The sequence below is a fragment of the Lissotriton vulgaris genome, unplaced genomic scaffold, assembly GCF_964263255.1.
Source record: "Lissotriton vulgaris unplaced genomic scaffold, aLisVul1.2 SCAFFOLD_3016, whole genome shotgun sequence".
Classification (NCBI taxonomy): Eukaryota; Metazoa; Chordata; class Amphibia; order Caudata; family Salamandridae; genus Lissotriton; species Lissotriton vulgaris.
Genome location: NW_028246033.1, coordinates 30,509 through 56,966, shown reverse-complemented (window position 1 = coordinate 56,966; position 26,458 = coordinate 30,509). Strand labels below are relative to the sequence as shown.

The following is a 26,458-nucleotide window of genomic DNA, read 5'->3' as shown; positions in this document are numbered from 1 at the left end:
CAACTTCAAATTGGGTACTCTCAACCCACCCTCAAGAAGCAGGTGCAGCAAAACAGGCAGCGCAACTCGGCGATGGCCCGTTCCCCAAATCAGTTCAGGTAACAACCCATTAAGGTCCAAGAAAAAGTCCTTGGGGAGCACAATGAGAAGGGCCACAAAATAGTACAGAAAGCGGGGGGAGTACCAACATTTTGGAGATGGCAACACGACCTAGCGGGGATAGTGGAAGAGAGCACCAAAAAGGAAGAGATCGGCAAATAAACCCAACCGCCTTATCAAGGTTGCCCTCCTTGAGGTCCCATTCAGAGTGATATATCTGTACGCCTAAGTACTTGAATGTGTCATAGCGCCAACATGAGCCTGTGCATACCACGCGATCCTTGGGCAACACACATACCAGGGGGAACATGCACGATTTTGACCAGCTCACCTGTAGGCCAGAGATTGTGCCAAAATTGTCTAAAATTTGCATCAGGTCTGGCAGGGATGCGTTCACATCCCGCAGAAAGATCAGGGCATCATCAGCATATAGTGAAATGACGTAGTGCATATAACACTCGCGTATGCCCCATTCGTCAGCTCAGTGGTGGAGCTGACAGGCCAGGGGTTCCATGGTGAGGATGAAAATGAGAGAGGACGGGGTCAGCCTGGCTCATACCTCTACATATAAGGAATTTGTCCAAGATCACCTGTCCTGTTTTAACACGTGCCTCAGGCTTGGCATAAAGTGTGCACACCCGGCTTAAGAATGCCGGACCGAACCCAATATTAGCAGGGGCTGAAATGAAGTACTTCCCAGCCTAGGGTGTCGAAAGCTTTCTCTATGTCCAGCGACACCACAATCCAGTCTGGGTCATCTTCTGGTGTGATGTGCAAGAGGCGCAGAGAAGACACACACTCATCAAAGTACTGCAGCCTGGGGTGTCCCAGATTGATCTGGGTGTGGTGCTCTTGTGCCGCAGGCACGCGGTGACTCTGGCGCTGCGGCATAAAGACGCATATTTGGTTTCCGCGTCGTCCGGACTGCCTTCGCCGGCCACGCCTCCTTTATTATATACCCTCACGCGTTACGTCACGAGCTCACGTATGCGCACCTTCTGGTGTGCGGGAGACTAGACCGCTAACCTGTGGTCTCGAACATTACATTCCTTCTAACCTTTGTTTAATCAAAAACACAAACAAAAATCCCAAAGAATCATAGTAATTGAAACAGGGCCATCCGGCCGGTTACCAGTCCGATGGGTAGGTAGTTCAGGTTCAACCCACCGCGAAGTCCGCTAACTGGGAGGACGGAGCTGGATTCCTCCGCAGACTGTGCCCCGCCGTTTCTCCTCTGGCTGGGGCTCTCAGCGGGGTCGCCTGTGGGGAAACTCGGGTATCTCGGCGAGCGTCCGGAAGTCGGGGGGTGCTGAGTCTGGGGGTCCCGGATGTCAAAGGACTCGCTTCAGCGTTCTCGCCCTGGACATCTCGATCATCTCCCTCCAGTAGGTCCGGTTCCTCTGGTTGGCTTGAGTCTTCCTCACCACACTCCAGTTCCTGTGGACAAACGGTGTCGGGGTGAGCCTTCTTGAAGAAGGACACGTTGCGGGTGACCGTTTCGGGTCCTCGTTGGGCGGTCACCATGGTGCCAGTACGGCGCAGGACCGTCCATGGCCTGGGCTCGAATGGGAGTCGAAATTTGCTTCCCGGATATCTGTCCTTCACATACACTCGGTCCCTTTCCTGGATTTCCGATTCTTTGGCCCTGCGCCGGAAGCTGGCATAGTTGTTAGACGGGGCTCTGTTGGAGAGGGTCCTCTGCGGGTCCACACGGTTCAGAGCCCAGTCGGAGTGACTGGGCATGGTGTCCCTGACCACTCGTCCTATGGCAGAGGGACCTGGCGCTGCTTCCGTGGTTCGGTGCGGGGTTAAGCGATATTCTCACAAGAAACTGTAGATCGCCCTTTCCAGGGGGGCTTCCTCGGCATGGGCTATCCTTATGGCCTTGTTCAATGTGCGCATGCATCTCTCAACCTCCCCGTTGGCTTGAGGCCAGCGGGGGGTTACTTTCCGGTGATGGATTCTCCAGCTTTGGAGGTATTCAGCAAACTCTTGTCCCTGAAAAGGGGGTCCATTGTCAGTTTTGACGATCTCAAAGATGCCATGAGTAGCTATTGTCTTCTCGAATTTTGCAATGACTTCCTTGACTGTTTGAGTTTCTACGACTACAACTTCTGGGTATTTGGTGATATCGTCAATGATGACGAGTACGTATCTTCCATCTGGTAGGTGCCCGAAATCTGCACTGACAAACTACCACGGTCTCTGCGGGCTATCTTCTGTGATGACCGGGGGTGGGCGCTCGGGTTGTCCAGCGGCTTGGCACCATCTGCACGTCCTGACTACCTGCTCCACTATGGTGTCCATTTCCGCGAACTATACCTTGGCTCGGAGTCTACTCTTGGTCTTGACCATGCCCTGGTGTCCTCGGTGAGCTAGATCCACTGCCTGCTGGGTCAGGCTTGCCGGCATCACTATCCGAGGGCCTCTCAGTAGGCATCCCCGGTTGTCAAAAGACAAATCCTCTTTTACCCTCAGAAGTGTCTCTAGTGAGGCTTTGGCTTGCGGTGTTCGTTTGCTCAATGGGGCTTGAATCGGCCGCCAGTCATTGGATCGTAGGGCACTCGCCACCAGTTGTAACACCTCGTCATTCCGTGTTGCCTCGATGATCATCTGCAGACTAATGGGTAGGGGTCTCGACCTTTCCAGCACGACCTTCACGTACTCCTCGGTCTCCTCAGCGTCTTCCTTCTCCACCTTGGTGGCAGCGCAGGGGTGCCTGGAGAGATAGTCTGCTGGGTTTGTCGCCCCCGGCCTGTATTCTACTTGGTAATAGTACTCTTGTAGTTGGAGGATCCACTTTTCGATCCTTGGAGGTGGTTTTGACACTGATCCCCGGAATAGGGGGATCAGGGGCTTGTGATCCATCGACACCGTGGAAGGGTGTCCATACACATAGACGTGGAAGTGTCTGCATGCCCAGTGAATCGCAATTGCCTCCTGCTCTATCTGTGAGTAACTTTGCTCTGTGTCTGTTAGGGAGCGACTGGCGTAAGCGATGGGGGCCCACTCGTCATTGCCCTGACGTTGGGTTAGCATGGCCCCCGGAGAAGTGTGGCTCAATGGTTAGAGCGGCAGACCCTGATGCAGAGGTCTAGCCCGGGACCAGGGTTCAATTCCCCGCCGCGGCGGGTCTTGGGCTCAAAATTCCACGGACCTGATAATTCTCGCCTCGGTGCCTATTCCAATCATGGAGTCCCACTCTGCAACTCTCGGCAATAGCTTGCCTAATCTCCACAACGGCCCCCACAACGCTAAGGATGCCTGGCCTCCACCTTGGGGGTGCCCAGGAGTGGACGCCTCACAGGGAAAGCCAGGATGGGTTCCACAGCGGTATTCGTACAAGCGCCTTGAGACCCTTGCGGTTGAGTAGTGCGCTATACAATTATCAATTTCCAATTTACATTTTACATACAGGCTGGCATCAACTGCTATGTTTGTGGACTTAGCTGGGTCGAAGTACGACAGTGTCCTGTCCACGGATAGGGCCGCTTTGGTGTCTCGGAACGCCTTCTCTTGCTCCTCGCCCCACTGCCAGGGGGTAGCTGTTTTGGTCAGCTCTCGGAGAGGCCTGGTGAGGTTCGATAGGTCTGGCACGAACCTCCCATAGAAGTTCACCATGCCCAGGAAACTCCTTATCTCGGATATGTTGAAGGGGGCAGGTGCATCTTGTACATCCCTTACTTTGTCTGGGTCCGGGGCTATCCCTTGATCTGAAAAGGTATAGCCGAAGAAACTCATTTTGTTTTGTAGGAATTGGCACTTCTCACGGTGCAATGTCAGGCCTGCATTCTTGATTGTCTGCAGCACGCCTCTCAGTCTTTGGTGATGTTCTTAGATGGAGTTGGCATATATCAGCAGCTCGTCACTGACGTTTAAGACACCCGGGAGTCCACTGAGAACCTTTCTGATAGTGTTGTGAAAGACCTCGGCAGCACTTGAGATGCCGAAGTTGAGACGTCGGTAGCGTCTGAGGCCTACGTGGGTGGAGAAATTAGTTATATAGCGGGAATCCGGATGGAGGGGCAGCTGATGATATCCCAAGCGGAGGTCCATCTTTGAGAACCACCGGGCTCCGTTTAATTCTCCTAAGATGTCGATCAGGGGGGTCAAATGCCTCTCCCTCTTAACTGCTGCGTTGGGTAAGTGCATATCCACGCATATGCGGACTTGGCCAGGCTGCTTCGGTTTGCGCGCTACCACGATTGGAGATACCCAAGGGGTGGGCCCGCTGACCTTTTCGATGATGCCTAGCCGCTCAAGGGCTTCCAGTTCTTCCTCAACTTTCTTCCTAAGGTGGAACGCTATTCTTCTATGCCTGAGGGCCACTGGTTGGATCGACTGATCGATGTGGAGGGACACCTCCTTCCCTTTCAGGCACCCAATGCCTCGGAATGTATCCTCAAATTCTTCCAGTATGGTGTCTAACTCTTCTGTCAGCACGGCCATGGCAAATGATATCAGTCTGAGTTCTTCTGCGGCCTGCCCACTGATCAGCATGCCACTGCCCTCTTTAGTAACATAGACAGTCGTCGGGACTTTCAGGTCCTGGTGCTGGAGTTAAGTCTGGAAACATCCTATTAGTGGAATCGGCGTTTTCTGCCCATATGCGAACACTCTAATCTTCGCCGCTCGCAACGGTGGCTTGGCGCTTAGCTGGTTGTATACGTTTGCCGCCATTAATTCGATGGATGCTCCTGTGTCAATTGTGGCCCTCACCTCTTGTTGGTGGATCTTACTGCGACACTTCGGGAGACACCGCTTCTTCCGCTGTGGTTGGTCGATGGCAAATACGTAATGGACGGGATAGTCACTGGTGTCGTCGTCCATGTCTTTGCTGTCTCGATCCTCCACTATGGCATGGGCCGCCTCTTTCTTTGACTTGGTCAACCTGCATACGGCTGCGAAGTGGTTCATCCATCCACATGAACTGCATCTTTAGCTAACAATATTCTGACATAAAACCTACAGAGAGTATGTTGCTCAATAGGCTCTTAATTGAAGGGGTCTACTTGTTTTGTTGAACCATCTCTAGGTGATCAGCTGATAAAGCAGTGTCCACAACTCTCTATGTTGGCTGGCATGTTGGGTCACCTTTGCTCCTCATCGCCCACCCGCTATCACAGGGGCATTACCTCCTTACAAAGTATGCTATGGCACTGTTGCCTTTTGCCCCTTCTCGAGGGCATGGAGTAGTAGGTGCAGAGGGTGGCAAAGATGTCACGTCTCTCACCAGCATCAGTACACACCACTGGCTCTCTGTCGTCACTAGAAGGACATTTCATGTAAAACCATCTTATTGCTCCAAAATACGGTTCATGTCATATTTGAAACACTGAGAATAAACACAACTGTCCTTTTATAAAGCAGGGTTGCCCAGGTGCAATCAGGGAACTGAGTAAGAACCTTCTCCAAGTATGAAATGTAACCATTGGAGCAGGGGCGTAGGAGACACTAAAATTCTGGGGGGGACAGGGACAACCTTGTGGACTTTCCAGTGACCCTATACAAATCACTGCCCGTTAAACAAATACAATCACATACTTTCGAAGTGAAATATTGAGAAAAGCAGGCATGTTGTCACAGTTTTCATGTATGCTTTATTGTTATTTACATTTATATAGTAATCAGATCAAATGCTAAAGAACCATGTATATGAACCTTGCTGCACCAAGCAAACATAGGTCGCTGACTTAGGATGGGGGCGTCGTGTTTGCAAGTGCATTATGATTTGAAAAGTGCCTGCTGCTGCATTCCTGGTCTCCAGCAATTTTCAGGCAACAATAAAAATCTGAAGATAACGTTGGTGATTAATGTTCTTTATTGAGAGAGATCTAAGGTTTTTCTAGTGGAAGTTTTGACTCTTGGTAAGGTAGACACAGTGGGTTAATATGCCTGCTGCAAAGAATGTGTAGCACGCAGATCACAAAATGGATATCATGTAAATTGGTCAGTGAGTTACTGCTTTTGTCTGAGAGATTATTTTGGTATTTGCAGTTTATAAGTTAAAATCCTAACATTGAACAGTGAACTATTAACCGTCAACAAAGAGCTGCATGAAAATTTCATGGTATAGATTAGAACATTATGATTTTTCCCCATTCTTTCCTTATCCTAAAGTTGGAAAATGGGTTCATTAGGATAGAAATCAATTCTGATTATTAAAGAGAACCCCCCCCCCAACCATGGTGTTATGTTTTAAATTCTGAGTTTGTGCTTCTTTAGTGTTGCAAAGCCATCCTGTGCCCTCCCCAACGTTTTGCTGACTGGTACTGGTGGTACCTGACTCTGACTGACCCTGGCCTCTGCCTGAACAGGCACAGGGCCCGTGCTATTCTGAAAGTGACACTTAAAGATACTGTGAAACACCTTCATACACTAGGGTGCACTATGGATTAGGGTACCCCTATGATTGGCATGACCTCTCCTATAAGGCCCTAGTTCATAATAGGGCAGGGAGATTAGAACTACCTTTAAGTCCCTAGAATATAATAGGGCATGGCAGTTTAGAGGCCAGCAGCCCTTTCTGCGCTTGCATGTGTGCACTGCTGAAGCATGAGGTCAGTTTAAAAGTAGCCCTGTGTTGTAGGACTGCTTTTAAAATGCAAATTGTGCCCAATCTCGACTTTTGGGTTTGGGGAACTTATAAATTGATCAACTACAATGCTGGGGCAAAGTTAAGTTAAGTGGAAAAATGTTTTCAACTTAACTATGGCTGTATCATATTTGCCTCATAATACACCATCTGCTGCATAATCTATCAATTTGACCCAAAACAATTTTGTAGCTCAAACGGATCAAAAATTACTAAAAGAAATGTGTCTTATGTTCTGTGAAGTGCAGGGCCCTTTGCAAAGGTTGACTGGTCACCTTTCCCTGTGCTGCATTTGTATGTTACACAGGTACTAATGAGGCAAAGGCTTTGCAGAGGCAGTTAGTATGTATAAATATGTTAAAATAATAAAGTATCATAAAATGCACCGCATCACACTGCAGCCTTTTTATTGTTGCATCATGTAGTCAACACTGCAACATAATTTTGGCCTCCATTGCTGCATAACTCCAGTGGCCTGAAAGAAAGCTGCACATGTTAAAAGTGTTTGTGCATGAAGCAGAGACCATGAAGTTTGCAAACTTAGGGGCTGATTACGAAAGGCAGGCGGACTTCAGTCCGTCCACCATCGAATCGGGGAATGGGACCGATGGCCTTCAAGGTGGCGGCCCCAAGATAGGCATTTCAATGCGACCGCCACTATGGCGTTCGCCGATGCTGGCTGCATCATCTGCTGCAATGTAAAAACTGACATGTTACATATATCACTGCACTACGTGGCAGGCACAATGTGGTGCCTGCCACATGGTGCAGTGATATGTAGGGGGGCTTTTTAGATGCCCCCCAGGTCCAATGTCTGGGGACTGGGGGAAAGGGGCCCGCTATGGGCCTCCAATGTCCCTTTCCACCAAATTTTCATGGTGGGTGAACTGCCTTGGATAGACAAGTGGGTAAGGGGTATTGTAATCCTTACTGTGGTGCCTGGTAGGTACCACCAGCATTGTAGGAACCACGAGCCCTTCCGCCGCACTGGCGGGCTCAAGCAGCCAGTCGGGTGCGTGGCGGTTGGTCTTTCCGACCACCAGGGAACCACCCGCCATTGTAATATGGTTGGCATAGATGCAGTCACCGATGGCAGTGGGACCGCCACTGACGGGGTGATGTGGCGGTTCCTCCTCCATTATAATCACCCCCTAAGTTTGGTGTGCACGCAAATCCTACATTGCCAACCCCTGGTAAGTTGCACCACTACTGCTGAAAAACGGCCAATTGAGGAACCAATGGATGCGGTGGACTGGCCTCAAGGACCTTGTGACCTCAGTGACAGTCACTGTCAATCTAGGGTGTGCTTTTTCGTATGCCTGCTCGCAAGACTGGAGGTGAACTGCAGTATGGATTGTGGTGGACAGGCCTTCAAGGTTAACTCACACTTGCCACCGTTAGGGTCCACCTGCGGGTGCTAAGACACCAGGGCTTCTAAGGTCTATCGGTCATTCTAAGGTGTAGCATCGGAATGAGATCGGTCAGGAGTACGGTCTGGTGGACTGGTCATGAAGGCTGAAAATGGTGCGCCAGTTCCAAATTCAGCAGCTCTGGCCAGAGTGCCACATCCTCTCCCACACTGAAGACCATAGTGCCCCACTGAGAGAAACTTGCACTGCCTTCAGCTACAACTCAATTGTGCTGCAACTAAATTCAAATTATGCACTAGACAACAGTAAAATGCTGCCTGAAAAAAAATGAAGAACACCCTGAAAAAAGCAAACACTCATAAGGAATGCAAGAATAAGCAAATCATGTGAAATGTATTCAGGAACAACATGGTTACCTTAACAGTTTTAAACTCATTATTCAGAAATGTAAGTGATTTTTCCTGAAAAAATCAGGACATGGCTACAGGACCAGGGAGGGAACCGTTTCAATGTCCATTGCTTATATCCTTTCAAAATGTAAGCAGTTTGGTTTAAAAAAAAATCACATCCCCAAACACAGAGCCGCTGTACACATTTTATGAGCTAAAATAATTAAAACAGTTGAAAACGCTGGTATTAAACATTTCCACTTCACTAATCAACCAGGTATTGCAGTCCCTTTAGGAATGGTTCACTTCCCCACCCTGGGAAAACAATGTTGCTTAAAGAAAGAAGAAATAAAGAAAGCGCTTTCACTGGCAAACTCTGTAAAGTGGTTCTAATATGTGTGGGTGTAAATAACAATCTGGCCTGTCTGCTGACCACTCTGTTTTGCTTTATTTCGGTATTTCATTTTTTTTTCTCCGTCCCGAGGTTTTTCTTTGGAATTATAAAACGGTCAGTAAATGAGGAAATATCCAGCCAAAGAGTCCGCCTATTTTGGATCCATTTCATAGAGAAACAAATAAAGAAAAGGTGATGCAAGAGAGAGTACATAAGAGCTCTTGAAATCAGAACTTAAGGAGGAGCGAGACAGAGACAGAAATGGGTATGAAGGAAAAGAGACAGTTCCCCCCCCTTCTCTGCCCTTCCCAGAACACCGAGCCTTCCTGCAGCATAACAAAGGGCAGAGGGCGGGGCCTCTTTGGCTCCAGGCAGGTCAAGTGCAGGGCCATTAGGTAGCTTTCCTTGCTAATGGCCCTGCTGAATAACAGAAGGGAGAGGGGAAATTCTTTTGTCCCCTCGTCCCCCCCACCCTTGTCCCCCGTGTCCCCCCCACTCCAAAATCTGGGGGGGGGGATACATCCCCCGCGTCCCCCACACTTCCTACGCCCATGCATTGGAGGAAACAGCATTTCAGGTTTAGGTGCCTACTGGGCCCCCGCTTCACTGCTTAGCTGCCAAATGCTTTATGTGAAAGAAAAACACACAACTGCCTGTACATATGATGTCTTTTTCACAAAAAATAACAAGTCTATAGCTGGAATAAATGTAAAATAAGAGTGATCTGAGAAGACTTCTGACCACTTGCCCCATTTTATATTTTACAGCTTGTGGACCGCAAGAACAGCAAGGACATGGAAGACGAGATCCTCACAACCATTGAAAGAAACAAGCTTGCGACAAGCCAGGCTGTTAACTCTGATTACGAAGACTCAGGTTATGACCGAGGACACCTCAACCCCGCTTCACACCATCTAGACGGATCCGCCTCCGAGTCCACCTGCACCCTGACCAACATTGTGCCACAGAACAGTACACTCAACCAGGGGCCATGGGCACAGTATGAAGACGCCACAATGAGGCGAAACACTAACGGATGCCAAACGACTTACGCCATAGTAGGAGTCATCCCTGGGATGAAACCGACATCGAATGGGAGGGTTAATGTCCCCAGCAAGATCTGGGCTGCCGCCTGCTGTATTACCACAGCAAAGGGGGTGAAATCCTGGGCTGTTATTGCTGACAATGTTGAAGCAAGCACAGTAGACGATATCACTATAAATAAATTACAGGAAGAAATAGGCAAATACACAAACCGAGGTGTCAGCTTGTTCCATAAGGATTGCCCCATAAACACTTTGCCCAATTACTTTGAGCTTGAAGATGATCATAGCCTGTTGCCAATAAATGCTACCGATAAAGTCCAGTAATTAAAAGGCAAATATGTAGATTAGCAGCTAAATGTGCAATGCTTAACGTACAATGTAGAGCAGAAATGACACACATTTAAAATGTACAACCTGCATTAAGCAGTCGTAGATATTAGTTCAGGCCATAGAAATGCTTCAATGCATGTTTCTTCAACTAAAGTGAACTGAATGTTGCTGAAATATGCATCCTGCGATCTAGAAAGCTTGACCTTAATGTGAGATGCTTAGAAATATTCATTATTTGACTATTTGTTCTAATTATGACGTGTTATGAGATTTCTGTAAATTTACTACAGATTTATTGATTCATTTGAATAAAAATAAATTTACTAATCTCTTATTGAGAATAAAGCTTTTCAAACTTATCCAACCTATCATCATTGACTGAATTTAGAATTGTGATTCTGATTTCACCTGTGATGCCAGAATAGCTCTTTGAATCAAAATACAGTGGCAAATATCCATCATCTGTAGCGAGATTACCAACAACAACAAAAAACAGCAGAGGAACAGATCTTGACCCTGTGGGCGATGGTAACTGAAAGTGTAAAAAGCTGGCTTTTTATGTCGTGAAGAAATCAAAGACACATTTGTAAAATAAAAGTAGATTTTCATAAGAATTTAGACACTATAGGGCATATGTAGGAAGGCGTTTGCGATTCGCAAACACCGGAATTCACAGAATTCTGACGTTTGCAAATCGCAAACGGCATTTTGGTATGTAGGTGCCACATAGCAAAATAAGGAATCACAAAAATTGCGATTCCTTCTTTTGCTCAAGCATTTAAGGAAACGCAATTTTTGCGATTCCTTAAATGCTATGTAGGGGTGCCTTTTAAATTGCGATGTTTTACAGGCACATTCCAGGGGTGCAACAGGTGTCCTTTGGACACCCTGGCACCCTTGGTATTGCGATTCTCAAATTACGATTTTCTCACAGAAAATCGCAATTTGAGAATGTATCCCCATTCATTCCTTAATTGTGATTCGCAATTTGCTAATCGCAATTAAGGAATTTTAGGGATTTGCAAAAAAAATGCGAATTATTTCCTACATTCCATTTTGCAGTTCTCAAATAGTGATTCCTTACAAATCGCTATTTGAGAATCGCGAAATGTAAATTAGCTACATATGCCCCAAGTTCTTTAGACTAATTTATGTACATGCAGCAATATATATATTTTAGAAGAAAATGGCACAATAAATCGAATAACGGTTTTGAGGAATGAGCCTCGAACACTACAATGTTATCCTATGGGAGAAAAACGCACATAGCAAGCAGGCACTTGTAAACCAAATTTGTAGATGCCCTTCAGACCTTAAGGTGCTAGGGGGCCAGGGGCCAAAGTGCAACCAGCAGCTTCCCTATACCTGCCCTGGTCTGTCCGGGTGCAGAGGTCCTGGTCAGGATGGTAACCTCAAACACTACACCGATGTCAAGAGGGATTTGGGGCAAATCCGGGTGAACCCAAAATGGGGGTTCAGGTCATAGAGGCCCCAGGCCAAGGGAACACAAGCACACGTCACGGACCCGGGCTGTGAAGCTCGGATGCTGAGGATCTTGGCAGCCTGGCCACTGAAGTTCAAGGCTTTCATGGTTGTCAGAATATCTGCAGAGGGGAGAAAACAAAACAGTAGGACCATTCTAGTCGGCGGTCTCTTCTGTCCTGATGTCCCTTGTCATGTAAGAAGGCTTACATGGCGGTGGAGTCAGGCTGGACAAGAAGCAAGCCTTGGCTGGTGCAAGTACCCCGGTACTCAGGGTATTGGTGCAGGGGAGCTCCTGGAGGGTCTAGCGTCCCGAAACTCAGCTGAGAGATGTGAATGTTCTCCTAGAGCCACAAAGTCCTCTTCCTGAAGTGATGCTTCCTCAGTGGGCCTGATGGCCAGGAACACCATGAACAGGGCAGATACGGCCGGTGTCTGCGGAAGCAGAGAGATGGCTCCTCCACTCCAAGGGAGATGATCGCTGGTTGCCAAAGTGCTTGATAGTCTTATGAGAGTTGCGGAGGATGCACCCTTGCAGGACGAGTCAGGTCTCTGTAATTCTTAAGGAGGCAGGGTTTGGTGCCAGTTTCTGAGAAGGTCTTTGGTTCTTGTGCTGTCTGCTCTTCTTTGTCCTCTTCAGTTCCCTGGCAGTCGAATCTAGGGATGTGGTGTTGAAGGACCCCTAAATACTCAATTTAAGGCTGTTTAGGGAAACAGCAGTTAGTAGCCAATAGGCTACCTACCACTAAGGCAACAGCGCCCCCTATATGCTCACTTCCCGTGGGTAGTGGGGATTACCCTGACCCAGACGTCGCTATTTCATCAAAAATCAAGATTGTAAAACCCTTCTCTGGTTCTTCACTTCAGGTAGTCTACCTTAGGGGCGCGGCTAGCCAGTGGGTGAGGGAGAACATTGTGGCTGGCTGAGAGTGCTGGCCGGTAGATCTCTCGCTTTGGTGTCATAATCACGCAATTCTAATGTTTCATGCGGGAACAATTTAACTCCTACCTTCTGTGGTGGTGAGCCTCAGCAAGGCCTACCAGTGCAAAGGATTCACCCTTCTCTGCACAGAGTCCTTAGACCAATAGGAAGAAGTTGGCACAGAAACTGGAATAGAAAAGACAACGTTTATTAAACCTCATGAGGTGGAACTACATTCACACAACACCCTTCGGTAGTGTATGAAGTAGCACACTGACTAGAAGGAGCTTGGTCCTTTTATACCCACACAGGAGCTCAAAAGAAGGCGGTACAAGATATAGAATACTGGTTTCAAATACATACAAGGTCAGAAGTGTGGCTCAATGGTTAGAGCGGCAGACCCTAATGCAGAGGTCTTGCCCGGGACCAGGGTTCAATTCCCCGCCTCGGCGGGTCTTGGGCTCAAAAATTCCACGGACCTGATAATTCTCGCCTCGGTGCCTATTCCAATCATGGAGTCCCACTCTGCAACTCTGGGAAATAGCTTGCTTAATCTCCACAACGGCCCCCACAACGCAAAGGATGCCTGGCCTCAACCTTGGGGGTGCCCAGGAGTGGACGCCTCACAGGGAAAGCCAGGATGGGTTCCACAGCGGTATTCGTACAAGTGCCTTGAGACCCTTGCGGGTGAGTAGTGCGCTATACAAGTATCACTTTACATTACATACAGAGAGTGCGCTAGCAACAAGTGGGAAGGGCTGACAGTAAGCTAATTCTGGTGGACACATCCTGACAGTTACAAGTTAGGGAGAGCTGTAAGCTTTACTCGGCATGTGCAAAGCAGAGGAGGATAAATATATCTCGTCTCTCGGCAGATTTCAAGAGCAGTTGACAGGAAGGTAGGACAGAGCACATGGTGAGCACATGGCAAACAAAATGGCTGCCAGAAATACAAAATGGATTCCATAAAACGGTCAAGATAGTCTCTAAATACAGGATGTCTTCTGCTAATGCTTAATCTAATTGCTGCTAAATTACGGCAGACGACCCTTTCAGCATTAGCTGAAGACATTCGTCTATCTAGGGTAATCTAGATCTGCATCCTGTACATTGATGCTCATCATCTTAGTAATTTCTTGGTTTAACATTTTCTGTGCCTTTATATCTGCAATATTTCTTTTGGCAGGTATACAAGCAGTGATGCATATGGAGCAAAGCATAGGACCAAATTGTATACAAGTACAGCATGTAAACAGTATCACCAGTAGTATACATAGAATAGTCAGTAGTTTCCAGCCCCAAGTAACAATGAGTGTCCATATCCAGTTTGAAAATGTCCATGTACCAGTCTCTGGGTGAATGTCTGCAGCAATCTTATGCAGTTTAGTGATTGCATCATAAACTGAAGGTGAGTGGTCAGGTATAAAGACGCAGCAACTGCTACCGATGATGCGACATGCGCCTCCTCGATCAGCCAAAATCACGTCTAGCACCATCCTATTTTGGAGTGCTACAATCCTTGCAATTTGGAGTTCCTCTGCAATGTTCCCAAGTGCCATAGCTGTCTGATTAGTGACAGCTTCCACAACACAAGTTAATCGCCTTATCTTTCTGCTACTTAATGCAGCACCCACAAAAAGGAAAAAACCCAAATTGAAATCGACATATTGTTGCAAAGTGGTGTCTGTCTGGTCAACCTCATTTGTACTTATTGTTCATTTGTATCTATTCTTAGAAATATCATTGTACAATTTCAGGTCAAGGTGATATGATGCAGGTGCTAAAAACACATGGGGTAACAGAAAATTACATGTAACATACCCCTGACCACCCAAAAGGTAATTGATAATACCCTTTATTACCACATACAAAATAGGTGTTGTGCGACAATGTAAAAATACTGTTATTAGCACCTTCAATGCTTAGAGTAGAAGTACATTCACTTCGTCCTACGGGAATTCTCCCAACACTGCCGATACATAAATCTGCTTTAGCTCTTGTTACAGATATCACAAAGAGTCCATTAGTTTTAATAGTCCTCACATTTGTGAAGACATATGGTGTTTAAATATTGTCCGGTTGGTACTCTTCCCATTCCCATTTAGTCCATTTAGCTTGAGGATAACCTTCTTTGTCTTGGTAGCATTCTTTATTCAACCGAAAAAGGATTCCACCTACTGAGGGCTTTCCGAAAGCAAACAAAAGGGCATACCAAGCTTAACATGAACCATTATGAAAAAATGGTAGGAGGAATAAAAGGCGTTCCTCCTTTCTTTTGGTGTGCAGGTATCATCCCACACACCCAACAATTGGTGGTATTCATGGCATTGTGTGTATGATGCAACATCTGGATGAATGTGTTATTTAGGTAGGATTGTGGATGCTTTTGCTCATGATAGGGAAGCGTAAAATAATTGTGTTCCACTGGAACTGGCGTAGTGGCAACAAAAAGCTGTCGAGCAGGAGCTAATTTTTCAACAAACCAGGTGATTATTGCCATAACCACTAGAGCAACAACAAACCCTACAGCACAAATAATTCGCTTGTTGAGCATTTTAGCAACAGTGATAGTTTAATCTTTCTGCAAACTCGTTGAAACAATCGTTGGAGCTCTTATCCCTTTCGGCAGCCACTGATTTCTTCACCGAAGATCAAGACAGGTGTCACTACACTACGCAGGGCTGATCCCCCTCCTTGTCATATCGGCATTCCGTTTCCGCTAACCCAGTGCGGTAGCTCAAACAGTCTTTTTCAAAACTGCAGATTCTTTCCTCGGTCTCAAGTGGTATTGCGATGCTCCAGGAATCGTGTGTTCCGGGAAGACTTCTGCAGATTCGTCAGGTGTCAGGTGAGATAGCTTGATCTTTCTCCATCTCCAGAATCTCTCGATGGTCGGTCAATGCAGCAGGTTCCACCAAGGTAGGCAACACAAGTCGGCAGTGTGTGCCATGGACCCAGTTCTTTCTATTCATCACTCAAACTGCTGTCCTCGTTGCTAGGAGGACTTGCTCTGGTCCTCGCCGCCTCGGCTCCAAGCTGTTCGATCAGTCAAAGACCTTGACCATCACGTGGTCTCCAGGCCAGAGATCATGAGCCTCACCTGCAGATCTGTCAGGAAGAGCTTCTCGAACCTGTTGATGAATGGAAATTAAACTGTCGGTTAACTGTGCCAAATAATCATTCATCAGAACACAAGGTACATCATGTATGGGGCGTGGCTTAGGAACTCCCCAAATATTCATCTGTTTTCCAAATACCACCTCGTAAGGTGTGAGCCCAGATCGTGAGTGTGGCACCGATCTTATGGACAGCAATGCCAGAGGTAACGCATCTGGCCACTTTAAGGATGTGGAAGCCAGAATTTTCGCTAACTTTATCCTGCTGATTGTGGGTGGAAGACTGCATGGAACTTCTGTTTTATCTAATCCTTTCAGGACATGCTCAACAACTTGCCCAATAAAATTAGATCCGTTGTCACTCCACAAAAATTTACAAACACCATATCTTGGGAAAAACTCCTTTAAAAGCATCTTGGCTGTAGTGAATGCTGTATTATCCTTCGTAGGGTATGCCTCTATCCATTTACTAAAGGCACATACCACCACTAAGACATACTTTAGATTGTTACAGCGTTCAAGTTGGATGTAATCCATCTGCAAAACTTCAAAAGGTGCAGTCGGTGTAGCAAACCCTCCTGTAAGAGTTTGTGTCCCTTTACCAGGATTATACTGCCAACAGATCAGACAGGACTGTACTACTGTCTTAGCTGTGCTGACAATCTCAGGATGCTCCCAAACTCGTGTAAGCAGTTTCGTTATCGCTAGAGCTCCAACATGTACCAGCCCATGTGCCATTTGAACCATGGGTTGTAAGTAGGCTGCAGGTAATATCCACTTATCCATGTCTTTGTTGCGCCAACAACCCTCATCGTCTAATATTCCATCTTTGGACCATTGCTCAAGTTCAGCTACAGAGGCAGATCTCTGTACATCTAGTACTTCCTCTCTAACATCATGCCATCGCTCAGCTTGAGATTTCACTACGTACATGGAAGTAGTGCTTCGTTGCATTGCAGTTTCACGAGCTACGTGATCAGCAAAAGCATTGCCTTGCCCCATCTTATCAGTCACTTTCTTGTGTGCGCCACACTTCACAATCGCTATTTTTTTGGATATGTCAGTGTAGTCAAAAGGTTATGTACTAGTTCTCCAGGCATTATCTGCATCCCGTGGGATGTAAGAAAGCCTCTTTCCTTCCAAAGTAGGCCAAAATCATGGGCCACTCCAAAAGCATAGCGGCTGTCTGTGTAAATGTTCACACACAAGTCAGTGCTAAGTTCACACGCTCATGTCAAAGCTATTAGTTCAGCTGCTTGAGCCGACTTCTGAGGTATGCGAGCTGTTTCCACTACTGTCTCAAGCGTGGTGATTGCATATGCGGCTGAGGTCGTGCTATCTGGTAACTTCAAACAAGACCCATCAACCCACAGTTCCCCATCTACATCTGAAAGGGGCGTATCTTGCAAATCGATGCAACCCTTTGTATGTTCCTCAGTAAGGAATATACAATCATGAGGCTCCTTTGACTGGGACTGAATCGCAGGATATGGCAACAAAGTGGCTAGGTTTAGTGTGGCACATCTCTTCAGGGTAATATGGGGTGCTAACAGTGTCAATTCGCATCCTGTCAGGCGAGCACTAGTTAGGTGTTGGGTTCTGGTCTGATTCAGAAGGACATCTACTGCATGGGGTACTAGCACCAACAGATTGTGTGACAAAACTATCCCTTCACTCTGACGTATAGACACAGCTGTCGCTGCAACTGAACGAAAACATCCAGGCAACGCACGAGCAACAGGATCAAGAATTGCAGAAAAATGCACATCCATCTTTCTCGTGTACATAGAGTGTAAAAGCTTTTGTGTATTCTGGTGTGCCTAACACTGGTGCAGAGCAAAGAGCTTGTCTTAACTGATGAAAAGCATTTTGGCATTCATCTGTCCATGGAAGGGGGATAGGAGTGTTCTTAGTCAAAAGCGCTAGCAGGGGTTTCACAATGTGTGAAAAGCCTAATATCCATTGGCTACAAAACAAAGTCAAACCTATGAACGCACGGACATCTTTCTGAGTGGAAGGTACTGGGGTGTCTAAAATTGCTTGAATGCGATCTGGTGTCAATGCACGTCCCTCCTTAGACAGAAGATGACCTAAATAGGTCACCTTCGGTCTACAATATTGCAATTTCTTCTGTGATACTTTATGGTTGTGTGTAGCAAGGAAAGAAAGTAAAGACAAAGTACATTTTTCACACTGCTCCGGCAGATCGGCTGCCAACAATATGTCATCAGCATATTGTATGAGAGCCACTCCTTCAGACAAAGTAAAGGAATCAATTTACCCTTTTAAGGCTTGACTATAATACTAGGACTCTCAGTATAGCCTTGAGGAACTCTACATAATCTGTACTATCGATTATTCAAAGTGAAACCGAACAAATATCGGCTATCAGGATGAATAGGGATCGAAAAGAAAGCGTTCTTCAAGTCTAGAACAGAGAATGTAGTCGCTGCTGGAGGAACCAAAGTAAGTAGTGTCGTTATGTCAGAAACCACAGGGTACTGTGGTACTACAATCTTGTTTACTTCTCTCAAATCTATGATAAATCTATAGATCCTAGTGTCAGTATCTTTTTTCAAAATGGGAAGAATCGGACTATTGCAAACATTGTAAGGAACTTCTTCCACAACCACCACTTTAATCAAATCATGAACAATCCGTGTAAGTGCTTTTTCTCCTTCTCGAGAAATTTTATACTGAGGCAGTCTTGGCAATGAAGCACCCTCCTTGACACTAATATGCACTGGCGGAATAACCATTTGTCCTACATCGGTGTCTGAAGTAGCCCACAAAGTACTAGGGAGTGAGGCTAGTGCACTGTCCTCTTTAACAATACAAGATCTCTCAATCACAGGGTAGTTGTCATTCAAAATAACCCGTACTCCTTCCGGAGAACATCGTATCGAAGCCCTGAAATATTTGAGCATATCAAGACCCACAATATTGTCTGGTGTGTTTGGAGAAAGCAAAAACGGACATGGAGCAGTAAACTTATCAACATGGAATGCAAGTGGTTGTTACACTGGGCTAAGGGAAGGTGTTCCATCAAAACCTATCGAAGTAATGGTTAAGCCAGACAGGGGAGCCCTAGGAATTAAGTGTTTAGACAAGGCGCTACGAGTAGCTCCTGTATCAACCTGTATCGATCAGTAGAACCCAAAACATGTGCTGTAACATAGGGACCCTTCTGATCTACTGGAACTTCAACTGATTCCTTACCCCATCCTAGGCAATCCTATGCATAAGCAGAATCTTGCAAATCAGACGGCTCATAGTAGGACATTTGATATTGGTTCCGTCTGTCAAAAGTATTAGACCCCTCCTGTCCACGTGTATTAGCATCAAACCAAGCCCGATCATTTGTGCCTCCTCTAGGCCCTGAATATCCTGAACGATTCCTCATTTGTCCCCGACCACGTGAACCCTGCTGAGCACGCAGTACTGGACAGTCAGAAATCCAATGTCCAAACTGCCTGCAGTACACACACTGGTCAATAGACAAACTTGAACAATCAAAAGACGAACCATAATATCCACGTCTACCTCTGTCATTACCTCTGTCATTTCCTCTAAAAGGCGGACCATAGGCCTGAGCCAACATAACCTTTGTTTTTAAATCTTTCGTCTTTTTATCCTCAATACCCTGTGCTTCTAGCTCCTGGTGTTCGTAGTATTGAGCCATAGTCAAAAGAGAAACCGTAGAATAAGTCGTCGAAGAGCTCTCACTGGCCTTTAGGCGACTAGCTATTCCTGGCAATGAGTTGGCGACATATTTATCCATGAACAGATGTCTGCCCGTGTCATCCGTTAATGACTGGCCACTAAAATCGTGGAATGTTTCCTCAAAGCGTGTAAAGAAATCGGACACTAACTCATCTGCCTTCTGCTCACACGACGCTAACATGGTCCAATCTATCTTTTTAGGGGGAATAATCGTCTTTAATTTAACTAATATAGCAGCAGGGAGATCTACACGGTTTCCCATTCTACATCCATTTGTTCTAACTCTGCCCATAACACCCCAAAAGTTGCACGATCATCAACCTTACGCACAGTTCTCCACATATCAAGGGGTAATATCAATCTGAAAAGCAAATCAATATCTGGCAAAGTCATAGTACATGAGCTAATGGCGCCTTCAACTTCCTCATAAAAAGCTGCTGGATTTTTTCGCGGATCAGGCAATGCATTTTTAAGGGCCATGACATCTGCTCTATTCCGAGGAGTGTAAACCCAATTATAAATAAAGTACACTTTCGTGTCAATAGAAGTCTTTTCATCACTTGGACCTGCTCCTTTAGGAGGAACATATAAAGGTGCAGCTTGCCGCATGGGTTTCACATTAATTACAACATTCTTATCTGTTTCAGGAGTAGAAGTTCGTGCCATGCTGATGTGGGATGTTTGTGCAGCTGCGTCTGCTGCCTTTTTCTCCTCCCGCAAACGGACTGCTTCATCACGTAGTTTAACCAAGCGTCTCATCGTGTCAGTCACCTGGGAGAAGACTAAAGAAACTTCAAGTATTTGCTTAGAATCAGCTGCTATGTCATCTGGCTCTACTGCCACCGAATATTTCCTAAATCGATCGACAACCTCTGCAGCCAATATCTCTGTAAAATATTTTTGTTCCCTTTCCGACCAATTTTTAATAGTATCTAGAAGTTCAGAAACAGTGATAGTACTATGATCGTCTTTCCGCGCCGCGGATCCAATCTCAGAGGAACGTTCGGTAGTTAACATCGAGCGAGTGTCTCAGGGTTTATCCTGATCTGTGGGAGAGTCCTCATCTGACTCAGAAGGAGCAGAAGGGAAAATATACGGAGGTGGAGAACAATCTAATAACAAGAAATCATCTTGAGGTTTATTAAGGATAGGATAAAGGGGTTGCCTAACAGCGTATTGGCCAGTTACCTGTAAGTGGCGCTCCCTATCTTCTGTCGCTTTAATTTCTTTATTTTTTATTTCCAATGCTTTCGCATGTATAGTCTTTATTTGTTCTTTTTCAATAAAGGCTTGCTCACGCTTCATTCACTCACGCACTTCTTTCTCCCACATTCGCACACAGTCAAACATGTCTTGCCTAGCCATTTGCTTAAACATTCGTTGCTCCACATACTGAATCTTTCGCAGATCAAATGACTCATGCACAGGCCAACGCAACTCAGGATCTTTACAAGTATATTTATTCCATAAAGTGCTGTACATTATGGAAGAAATACCATACTTAATATACATGTCCCTATTAGGCGTCCCCTCCGGGGGGTGCGGTTGTGTTTCATTGAGTTTAAAACTGGTACCACTACAAAAGCAACACATCCTACGAAGTGTGCTGGAAACAGGCAAGCCAAAAATAGTGCAAAATATGCAATATTAAAAACAAAGTAGCGCTTAAAGTACTCTACGTACGTTGCGCCGTTCAACTAATCAAAGTAGAGAAAAGTCTCCTCATTACCTGGCTATATGAATCGTAATGCATACATGTGCTAAGACATCAATCATCAAAAGTTGGCCAACACATACTTAGATACTAAGCCTCAGTAAGCGTTACTAAACTACCTTACCAGTCCAAGGCATCAACATAACCCGACAGCAAGTGTTGCAACAAACAACTCTTACCAATCCTTTGGGTCCAGATTCCAACTGCCAAGCTCTGAAATCGACCAAATGGTCACTGCACGGCGAATCAACAGAAGAGATCTCAGTCGAGGACCGGCACCACCTGGATGGTCAGATCAGAAAGAAAGGAAAAATGCCGTGGTTGCCAAGACTCGGGTCTTCTCCGGCAGTGATCACGTCCAAAGCGAGATTCCAATCCTTCGTCACGACCAGTCCTTCAGCCATCCGAGTCGCCGATGAGCCCCGCGTTGGAAGTGTTAATTTGTGGTGGTGAGCCTCAGCAAGGCCTACCAGTGCAAGGGATTCACCCTTCTCTGCACATAATCCTTTGACCAATAGGAATAAGTTGGCACAGAAACTGGAATAGAAAAGACAACGTTTATTAAACATCATGAGGTGGAACTACATTCACACAACACCCTTCGGTAGTGTATGAAGTAGCACACTGACTGGAAAGAGCTTGGTCCTTTTATACAAGGAAGGTGGTTCAAGGTATAGAATACTGGTTTCAAATACATACAAGGTCATACAGAGAATGTGCTAGCAACAAGTGGGAAGGGCTGGCAGTAAGCTAATTCTGGTGGACACATCCTGACAGTTACAAGTTAGGGACAGCTGTAAGCTGTACTCGGCATGTGCAAAGCAGAGGAGGATAAATATATCTTGTCTCTAGGCAGATTTCAAGAGCAGTGGACATGAAGGTAGGACAGAGCACATGGTGAGCACATGGCAAATAAAATGGCTGCCAGAAATACAAAATGGATTCCATAAAACGGTCAAGATAGTCTCTAAATACAGGATGTCTTCTGCTAATGCTTTATCTAATCGCTGCTTAATTACGACACTTCGGGTGTTGGGGCGAATGTCCGCATGATTCAGAGGTTCTTTTTGGGCATGGCTTTTTGTGGTGAGTCGGGGTGCTCGGATGGCTGACAGGAGTTGGCTCTTGCCAGAGCAGGATGGCTGCAGCGAGCATAATGGTGCAAGGCTCTGGGAAGAGGTGGCGCTGAGGCTCTGCAGGGATAGTTGAGGCTCAGCACAGATTTGCTTCTGGGTAATACCAGGCAGTGTCAGCACTGGCTGGCTACCATCTCCAATTTCTCTGAGGAAGCTGCTAGAGAAGAAAGAGTGTAATGTGGAAAGACGCCATATGAGCTAAGCGCGATGAGCAGGGTCAGGCGGCAGAGTGAAACACAGAGAGTCTCCTGTACCCCCAGCTACATGAGGGAAAACAAGAGGAAAATGGTCAGTGTAACCTGGGGTAGAAGGGTCTGTAGATCTGTAGAAGCTGATTTTGGAAGAGCAAAAATAGGTATTCACTAAGAAATAAAAAAGTATATTTGGAGGCAAGGACTGGAGGAAGGAGCCAGCAGTTAGCTCTATCTCCCCCCTCCTATACTTAATATCAGTGGGAGAGGAGAAGTTAACCACACTAACAAAAACTCAAGGAACCTTGATCTACAAACAAAATAACTTAATCCTGTCTCGACTTCTTTATATCGGCCCGGTGAAAAGTATAAGCAAAAAGAAAATTTGGAGAGTGTGGCTAAACCTGCAGACCGCAGTAAGATCACTCCCTCTTTAAGATTGTTTTGAGGTTCAGTCCAAAAAAGCAGATGACAACCCCCGCCATCCCCGAACATTGTTCGACAAACTTTGGAGGTCCACAAAAGAGACATAACAGACCATTGGAGACTGATAAGCAGAGTGCAGGAGGAGAAGGGGAAACATGGCAAGCTTTGAAGCTGGTAATACATTTCAGATATTAGCAGAGAAAGGGGACAAAGTTAGCCAGGCTGGAGAGACACCCACACAAATACAGTCCTATGTGGTACAGTCTCAAAGCCCGAAGGCCATCCAGGAGTTTAAGGATCCTAGCAGCCTTAATGGAAAAGATCAGAGGCAAATTTTCAAACTCAGAAAAAAAAGCAAGCAGTGGGCGTTGCCAGGTGGTCCAACATGGTGGACGCGACATAAAGAAGCTCCCTTAGCCCTGTAGAAATCTGTTGTCTATCCTGCTGCATCAGCCCTCTAAATTGCGCCTCTGCCCAATGCGAGTATTATCCGTACTCCTCCGATCCCCAAAAACTATCTTGGAGTCGCACCCCGAACTGGCTAAGCAGCCCAGAGCGAAGGCGCGGTTGAGGCCTGAAATCCCCTACCTCGGCTAAGAGGAGACGTTGGAACGTATGCCGCACTGCAGCGACCAAGACTCAGATGCTGTGAGGGCTGCGGTGCCGGTAAATGGTGCCTTTGAGGTGAGGCAACCGGTGGCCGAGACGCAAGGAGTGCCGCAGTCATGCTGCAAGCAGCTGACATCTAAATTTCGGTAGCCATAGCGGACCACGGTGCAATTGCCCTCGGTCTGTACAGATGAACGAGGAGTGAGGTGAGACCCGATTCGGAGAACATATTCGGGGCCCCTCTGCTGACAGGTAGAGCCTGTCGCTCCTACCGGGCAGCCAGGACGGCGATGCGGTTAACACCGCAGGACGCCGCTCTTCATCTATACATCGGCAGCCATACCTAGCTTCAAGGTGGGACAAACATCGGCGCAGGTGGCCAGAGTGAAATCTAGGCTGCAGCACCCTCGGATGGGTGCTTGCGCGGGCCAAGGCTCCCGGCTTGCGTAACCAGCACCAAGGTACGGGCGGCGGGCTGCGACAACATAAGGGGACTGGGGAAATTGGCAGGCAGCTCCCCCTACATTGCGGCTAGCTGAGACAGTGTCAATACAGGAAAGCGGTCCTGGGCCTCTCCCCACGGTGGAACGATGGCCCGCTTTGATATCTACCTGTAGGGGTGGGTTGCAGCCGTGGGGATGCCCAGAGCCCTCGGGCATCGATAAACAACCCAAGCATGCATCTGGGTATACAGAGGGGGCCGGGCCGTTAATATCTGCCCTACCACTGTGCCTGCAGACTTACTACGTTGACTGTGCCCGAAGTGGCCAGATATATGAAATTCACCACTAAAACTCACATATACATTTAATCAAGGCCTCTCACTCAATTGATGTAGATGGCTCCCGGGTGATCTGACGGGGTAGCAACAGTGCCCTGACGGCTCCACATGATCGAGCCGCCATTTTGATTTGGCCCAACCGCATTGATCTCAAATTAGACTTACTTATAGGGATTGCTCCTTCGCCAACATTTACAACATGACCAAGGATAAACTCCCCAGCGCAACGGCAAAGCACCATGGACAAATGTGCAGACACCAATCCAGGGAACTCAACGTCAACCATGTCTGACAATGTTGCTATACTAGAAGATATAACACAGTCCAGAGACACAGTAGAGGACAAAATCGGAGCGGTTGGCTCAGATGTCATGTTACTCAGGCAGTATCTTCGCAATGCAGTACAATGAATAACTGAAGCAGAAACCAGAATATCGACAGTAGAAGATACAGTGACTACCCTTCAAAAGAAAGTATCCACCTTGGAGTCAATTATGAAGGGTCTGGCGACACGGGCTGAGGATGCAGAGGGGCGCGCTTGTAGAAATAACCTCTGATTTCTGGGGTTTTCGGAAGGTTGGGAAATGGTCGATGTGGAGGGCTTCCTTGGTAAATGGCTGACAGACTGGCACGAATCTGGAGCATTGTCCACCTTCTTCATAATCGAGCATGTGCACAGGGCCCTACTGCAGAAGCCGCCACCCGGTGCCCACCTAAGGGCTATAATTGCCAGATTCTTAAACTATAAAGAGAGGGATGTTACACTGCAGCAAGCCAGGCTTAAGGAGACCCTCCATTATACCTCACATCCTATAATGATTTTTCCGGACTATACAAGGCTAGTTCAACAGCGTCGAAGATCCTTTACAAAGCTCGACTGCGGAATTTACAAATCCAGTGCTCCCTGATGTTCCCAGCCAGGCTGTGGGTGTCCTACAAATTATGGACACACTTCTTTGAATAACCTGAAGAGGTGTTCATCTGGACGGATGAAGTCATCAAGCTTAAGCCACACACTCTACCTAGAATAGACTCAGACTCGTCGTCAGGCGGCCTCAGCCACAAGATCTTCCAGGCCAACAAAACAACAGCATTGCAGGTCACGCTCCAAGAGATGCTCCAAGACTCGCAGCAAATCCCGTATTTATTCAACAGAGGACACAGTATGAAAGACAGCATCCTAGTTATCACTCGCTTCAAAAAATACTATTTATACCACAGACAGCATTGTAACTTGCAAAAACAACAGTTAATGGACAGAATGCAGAACAAAGTCATACATTCACCCCAGTATAGAGATCTGGGCCTAAATCCATCGTTTTTTTGCTCACCATGCCATTCCAGTTTGAACCCAGCCATATGCAAATCAGTCTTGACTCTATGCCCCTTGGGAACAGTCCAGCCCGAACTGCCAAGCCAGGTCCTCCCTGGACTGGAAACAAGTATCCTAGGACTGATTTCGGGCTTTCAGCCCTCATCAGCCAGAATAGCTTGATTTCAGTGGCATGGACAGCACGGGACTCACGTCTGAGCATACCCGTCCCACTCGGGATGACAAATGCAAAAACAACAGTTGATGGACAGAATGCAGAACAATGTCATACATTCACCCCAGTACACAGATCTAGGCCTAAATCCATTGTTTTTAGCTCACTTCACCACCCCAGTTTGGACTAGCTATATGCAAATCAGTCTTGACCCTGAGCCTCATGGGAACAGTCCAGCCCGAACTGCTAGGCCAGGTCCTCCCTGGACTGAAAACAAGCATCCTCTTTTTTTTGGGGGGGGGGGGTAGAAAGGGGAGGGGGGGCAAGCCTGAACCCAGTGGCAAAGTGAGCAAGGGACCCATGTCTGGGCATACCCTGCCAACTTAGGGCGGTCCCAAGATGCTTGCTTCCAGTCCAGGGAAGACATGGCTTAGCAGTTCAGGCTGGACTGTTCCCATGAGGCACAGGGTCAAGACTGATTTGCATATAGCTGTGTCTGAACTGGGGTGGCGAAGTGAACTAAAGAACGATGATGGATTCATCCTGATCTGTGACTGCCATGATTGAGTTCAGCCTAGAGAGCAACATCTTCATATTTGAAGACAAGAATTTCAGACAGAAATGCGGAACCGTGCTTGGCACCTGCTT

At 46.8% G+C, this 26,458-nt stretch overlaps 1 protein-coding gene across 1 annotated transcript; it reads left to right on the top strand.

Moving 5' to 3' along the window:
- Positions 1–4,546: 4,546 nt before the first annotated feature.
- Positions 4,547–10,582, top strand: LOC147666162 (endonuclease domain-containing 1 protein-like). The gene is made up of 2 exons (XM_086949256.1): positions 4,547–4,615; positions 9,615–10,582. The coding sequence occupies exons 1-2, from the start codon at positions 4,547–4,549 to the stop codon at positions 10,215–10,217; spliced, it is 672 nt and encodes a 223-aa protein (XP_086805382.1). The 3' UTR covers positions 10,218–10,582.
- The last annotated feature ends 15,876 nt before the right edge of the window (positions 10,583–26,458 follow it).